Consider the following 6,687-nt stretch of genomic DNA (forward strand, 5'->3'; position numbering starts at 1 on the left):
CAGCTGAAGATCCCATTTTGGACTAAAGAAATTAGTTTTGGGCCCGATTTTTCCGGCCCAAAACATGGCTCCAAGCCCATGCACGATTTTTGGATCTAAAAGTATAAAAACAAAAGCTTGACTCTATGTTAAGGGTAGATAGTTAGGTTAGAAAAGAAATTAGGTTAGGATAAGAAAAGTAGCCATTAAACCTTAGTTCTAGATCTAGTTTTAGATTAATTAATTAGTTTATTTCTTGAGTGTTGAATCATTGTTTTTATTGTTCATTAGATTAATAAGTAGTTGTTATTCATTCAATCATATCTTGTTCTTATTGTTCCATTCGATTTATAAAGTTAATTACTTATTCCGTAATGACATGTTCTTATTATTGTTCTTGTGTTGGGAATGGTAGTATAGAAATTTCACATCAAATCATTACTCTCACCATTGTTCCTTTTGGGTTTGATTAGTTGAATTCAATTTAAGTCTAGACAGTTAAGAGTGGAATGAATCCTTACTCATTATATTGCATGATTATATTTTGAGAGTAAGAAGAATTGATTTAAACGTAAGAACGGTAGGATTATGTATTAGTGTTGTTAACATTAATATTTAGGATCTACTATTTTTACGGTTATCAAGCTTCAAGTCTAGGATTTTCTATTTAGCAATAAGTAAAATAAACCTTGACTAGAGGGGCGTAGTTCATTTACCATGAAAATGGGTTTCAACTTCCTCTCATGGGTGAAAATAACTTATTTCGGTGGTAATGGGGACCATTTGTTGGAGAATGGGAGTAACAAAGTGTAAGCTGTTTTTCTGATCCTATGCACCCAAAAGAATACCGATAGTAGAAAGTTTTAGTAGGTAGATAATTCTTATCTCCAAGTTTTTTACCTTTTTTAGTATCTTTTATCCCAAGTAACTGGTCGGAGTTAGAGCGCTTAACTGGTAAAGCTGGACCTTGATACGCTCTCAAAGCGCTTGTTTAGTTGTTCTTCTCTATTCTTATTTCTTGTCTTGTAAGGTAAAATCCTCCACTGAGGTACAATGTGAGTTCTGAAAAGGCAAAAAATAGAGCATATGGCTTCAACCAGCAACCCCACGTCTCAGGCAACAGAGACACAAAATCAGTATGCTACAGTACAAAATAACGGTGGTGGATCTAGGTAAAGTGCTTTGTTTGGTCGGAATGGGAACCAAGAATCTACAGTAGCTTTCACATCGTATTCTCCTATTATTATAGATGGAGTTTCTCAAGTACCAGAGGAGCTGGTTGAGCAGGGGATAAAACAATGGGATGAGTACTTGGTTGGATACTTTTTGATAAGCGGCTGTCGTTTCCTATGGTAAATGAATTCCTGGGAAAGAAGTGGAAGCTTAAAGGAGAGTTTGATATTACGACTGATAAGGAGTTGTTCTATATGAACTTTACCTGTTAAGAAGATCGGCAAATGATATTAGATGAAGGACCGGTGTTTATTGTGGGGAGAGTGTTTGTGATAAAGCCTTGGACAATAGAAGGCAATAACTACAGGAATAAGGAGAATACAATACCATTATGGGTGAAGCTGATGGACGTACCAAAGGAGATGTGGACTTTGGATGGATTGTCATTTTTGGCGAGTTTGGTTGGCGGAACACCAAAGTTTATGGACGATGCTACTGCCAAGCGGAAAAGGTTGACGTTTGCTCGATTTTGTATTGAATTTCCGATTAACCACGAGTATAAGGATAACATAAAGATCAAGGTTGGGAATCGCAAAATTGATATACCTTTGTAGTATCCATGGAAGCCTCAATCCTGCGAAAGGTGTAATCGATTTGGGCACACTACTCAGCAATATGGTAGTCGGGCAACGAGGTCGGGGTCACAAAGGGATGGACAGTCGAATGATGGTTTAGGGACAAGTAGGGTGTGGATACGAAGGCAGAATGGACAGAGCGGAATAAGTGAACACAGAGAAGAAAGTCGACAGATGGTAACAAAGAGGGATGAATATAGGGAACAAGAGGGAGTAAATCGGGGTGAGCAGCTGGCAGAAGGAGAAGCATCTCTTGCCCTTGTGGTTGCTGAAAACGTTGAGAGGCGAACTGATGCGCGGAGATTGAGCAGTAGTGAATAGGAACAGAGTGATTTAAGCTATCATTGCCCAAATGCGAAAGGTCAGCAAGGTACTCAAAATAGTATTCAACTAGTATCTCCTGGTAGAGTTGAATGTACCTTTCAAGGGCAAGAGGATGTCGCTGATGAGCTAATGATGATGGTAGTGCAATCCCCTCTACAGCAAGGCAGACCTATACATCCTAAAACTGGAGTGTTTACTACTGAGAAGAACATCTTTGAGGAACTGGCTGATATGGAGGAGGACGACCTCTCGGATGCTGAACCTGAGCTATTCAGTGACACGCAGTCCACTCCTGTCCCGGTGAGAGTAGCACCAGAGAATAGTGCAGTCCAAACAAGAGCCCAGAAAAAACGAAACTCAGAACAGTAGACAACATTGGGGAAGAGAGGAAAGGGACGGCCGAAAGGGCGTGGGAAAAGGCGGGGACACTAAACCAATTCCTCATCAATGATTAGGGTGTGTAGTTGGAATATAAGAGGGTTGAATGATCACATGAAAGCGAAAAACTTAAATAAGTTTATTGTGGAGAAGAAGATTAGTTGCATGGGTTTGTTGGAAACAAAAGTGAAGATGGAAAAACACCTCACTATTACCGATATGGTTTGCCCCTCATGGGAATGGATACATAATTATACGAGTGATGAACATGGCCGTATATGGATTGCATGGGATATGAGCAGTTTGGATGTACATAGAGAGGTGGAAGGGGCCCAGTTCTTACACTGCAAGGTCCAGAGCCTACAGCATGGGTTCTCCTTTTTCCTTACCATTGTTTATGCTAGTAATAGGAGTCATGAGAGGCTCATTTTGTAGGATGAGCTGAAGATGATAAGTGCCAGAACTCAAGGTGTGTGGTGTGTGATGGGAGACTTTAACAATGTACTGTTTTCACATGAAAGAGTGGGAGATAGGGCTGTTCACCCAAGAGAGACTCTCCCTTTTGCGAATTGTCTAAATACAGCAGGGCTGTTTGATCACGCAGAAACTGGATGCTTTTACACATGGAACAGCAGTGGGGATAAAATAAGGAAGTGGTCAAAGATTGATCGGTGTCTTATTAATGCGCCTTGGACGTCCATTCCAATAGCAACAAAGGTGGAGATATTAACCCAAGGGCTCTCTGATCATTGCCCGTTGATTCTGAGTTTTTTGGAAACTTTTAGAAGAAACACTCCTTTCCGATTCAGCAATGTGTGGACAATGAGTCAGGATTTTGTGCCTATTGTTAGAGCTTGTTGGGAAATCGATGATCATGGGAGTCCGCCATTCATGCTAACAAGTAAACTCAAAAGTTTAAAAGGTGTGTTGAAAGGGTAGGCACGATCGGTCAGGAATGATACTTTCGAGAAAAAGGGCATTTGAAACAAGAAGTGGCTAGGCGATTCAAGAAAAACTGAACAGTAAGCCGCTCGACCTTATTCTTAGTGCACAAGAGTTTGCTATGAGGGAGAAGCTGTGTCACCTACTCAAGCTGGAGGAAGCTAAGTGGTACTATAAAATAGATATTGATTGGTTAAGCTTCGGGGATAAATGTAATGCGTTTTTCTTCACTGCTTTGAAGGTAAAATAGATCAGAAATAGGGTGTGGAGTATCATAGATGCGCAAGGAACCAGAAGGGAAGGTAAAGAACCAGTGGATGAAGCTTTTCTGAAGTACTATAAAGAGTTACTTGGGGTGTCGTCAATAGCTTATTGTGACACCGAGTTTCTGAATGGTGTCCATGTTACTGAGGTAGAACATGGTACACGTCAGCTATTAGTTTCCCCTATTAGTGACCTGGAGATCAAAGACGCATTGTTTGCGATGGGAGACAACAAGGCACCAAGTCCGGATGGTTTCAACACTTGCTTTTTCAAAAAAAGCTGGGATATTATTGGCGATGATTTCATTAGAGCTATTCAGCATATTTTCAGGCATAAGCAGATCCCACGAGGTATAAACTCTACTTTTCTGTGTCTTATCCCGAAGATGAAAAATGCCTCGCATATTGCTTCCTTTCGACCTATCGCATGTTGCAACATTGTTTATAAATGTGTATCAAAAGTGTTAACTAATAGAATGAAAGGTTGCATTTCATCTTTGGTATCAAGTCCCCAATCTGCTTTTATTCTTGGACGATCGATTTAGGACAATCTTTTGATGGCCCATGAACTGCTGCGTGGGTATTCAAGGAAGAATGGGCAGAAAAGATATGCAATAAAGCTGCACATTTAGAAAGCTTATGACTCTGTCTCTTGGGTAGCAATAGAAGCAATTCTACACAAGTTCAAGTTCCCACTCTTATTCATAGAATGGCTTCAGATGTGCTATACTTCGCCGTACTTCTCGGTGATGGTAAATGGGTTTCCTTAAGGATATTTTCAAGGGAAGCGAGGCTTAAGACAGGGAGACCATGTGTCTCCTTATCTATTCGTGCTAGTCATGGAGATTCTGAGTGCGCTACTCCTTCAAGGGCTGCAGTCTCGGAAAATTTCAGCCCACTCAAAGTGCAAAAAGCTGAAGATATCTCACTTATGTTTTGCTGATGACGTGCTCCTATTCTGTAAAGGTAACATGGACTCTGTTATGGAAGTTAAGGATATATTGCATTCTTTCGCTGAAGCTACAGGACTAAAGCTCAGTAATGCAAAGACAACTCTTCTAACTAGAAGTATGACTGAAGCGGAAGGGTTAGCATTAGCAGAAGCCATGAACATCTCTTTTGTAACCCCACCAGTCACTTACTTGGGGCTGCCACTCACGGCTACAAGATTAGGGATAAAAGAATGCTTGCCACTCATAGAGAAGATTACCTGAATAATCTCAAACTGGAAAAACAAGGAGTTAAACAGGGCAGGCAGAGTGTAACTTGTGAAGTCAGTGCTTTCATCCTTTCAGAATTATTGGGCAACAACATTTGTTCTCCCGAGAGCAGTGCTGGATAAAGTAGCTAAACTGTGCAACAGATTCATCTGGGCAGGACCGAGTATCGCAAAAAAAATGCACCATGCGAGCCATGCTACTCTCAGACTTGACAAAGAGCAAGGCGGACTTGGTTTGGTGGATCCACGGGTTTGGAATCAAGCTGCATATTGTGGATTAGTGGTGAAATTGGCCCAAAAAACTGATTGTGTATGGGTTAAGTGGGCTTGGGAGACCCACATAAAGAAGAAGCATTTTTGGACCATGAAAGTTCCGCAGGACTACTCATGGGTGTGGCGAGGGATCCTAAAGAACAGAGAGAATGCCTGGAAGTATGTCAGATACAGCATAGCGAATGGTAATGGGACGAGTTTTTGGCACGACCCATGGTGTGCAGGCCCACTCATCTTGGACCCTGATGCAAGGGCACTTCTGGCTGATGTAGTTCCAATGGATGCGTTAGTCAGTTCGGTGATTATAAATGGAGAGTGGGCAAGGAGTGTCATTGATCTACCTGAATGTGAGGTGAAGAGACTGATCATGAACATAGAGATTAACTCGTACACCTCGGAGGACCAAGTCATTTGGACACCACCGAGTTCAGGGCTGTTTTCTGTGTCCTCTGCATATGCTGTCATGAAGAATGTTAGAAGTAAAGTAAAATGGTACAAGATTATATGGGGAAAGTTGTCAGTGCCGAAACATTCATTCACCGTATGGCAGCTATTTTCTGGATCGCTACCAACCCAGAACAGACTCATGGCGAAGAAAGTGATTGGGTATTCGCGATGCTGCCTCTGTGATTTACATGAGGAAAGTTTGGCGCATTTATTCTTCGAGTGTTCTTATTCAAAACTGGTGTGGAGCAGTTTTAAAGAGGCGATGGGGTTACCAGGAAGAGTTCGGAATTCCCATGTAGAATGGTATTACATCATGCGTATTTGCAGACCAAAATCCATAGCCTCTGAAGTGTTGATAGCGCTAACCTGTGCTGCAGTGCAAGCTATATGGAATGAGAGGAAGTGGAGGCTCAAGAGGCAGTGGTTCCCCAGTGCTGATTCAGTGAGCATGAAGGCTTTGAACAATATGAAATTGTATCTAGGGAAATCGCTGGAAGCAGTGAAGGATGATGTCGCAGTGTGAACTGTTTTGACTAGGCTAGGAATTGGTGTTACGTACATGCGAAGGGAGGACCAGTGGGTCAAATGGACAAAACCTGAAATTGACATTCTTGTCCTTAACACGGATGGATCATTACAGCAGGCTAAAGCAGGCTATGAAGGGGTTTTAAGGGATCGAAATGGAGAGGTTCTCATGGCATTCTACGGAAACTCCACAAGACAGTCAATCTTACATTAGGAACTACTTGGGGTCCAAAAAGGCATTGAAGGAGTGGAAAAAATGAACATAAAGGAGGTGGTAGTGCAGTCTGACTCACTGAGGGTGATACAGATCTTGGAAAAGAGGGAAGCTCCACCTTGGTATTGTAAGAACCTGGTGGCTCAGATTGGTTGTGCAAAAGCAAGATTTGCAGAGGTTAAATTCCAACATGTGTTCAGAGAAGGAAATCAAGTTGCGGATTACCTGTCAAGAGTTAGTAGTAATTACAGTACTCATAGTATAGAATGTAGTAACCAATGCATGTACTTTCTCCCCCCCCATGGATCAAAAACT

General features: G+C 41.7%; 1 protein-coding gene across 1 annotated transcript; it reads left to right on the forward strand.

Moving 5' to 3' along the window:
* The first annotated feature begins 5,091 nt into the window (after nt 1–5,091).
* LOC147493735 (uncharacterized) lies at nt 5,092–6,156 on the forward strand. Its single transcript, XM_086567926.1, has one exon. The coding sequence runs from the start codon at nt 5,092–5,094 to the stop codon at nt 6,154–6,156; it is 1,065 nt and encodes a 354-aa protein (XP_086424052.1).
* Nucleotides 6,157–6,687: the final 531 nt, after the last annotated feature.

Source organism: Coptis chinensis, chromosome 6 (genome assembly GCF_015680905.1).
Source record: "Coptis chinensis isolate HL-2020 chromosome 6, ASM1568090v1, whole genome shotgun sequence".
NCBI classification, from domain to species: Eukaryota; Viridiplantae; Streptophyta; class Magnoliopsida; order Ranunculales; family Ranunculaceae; genus Coptis; species Coptis chinensis.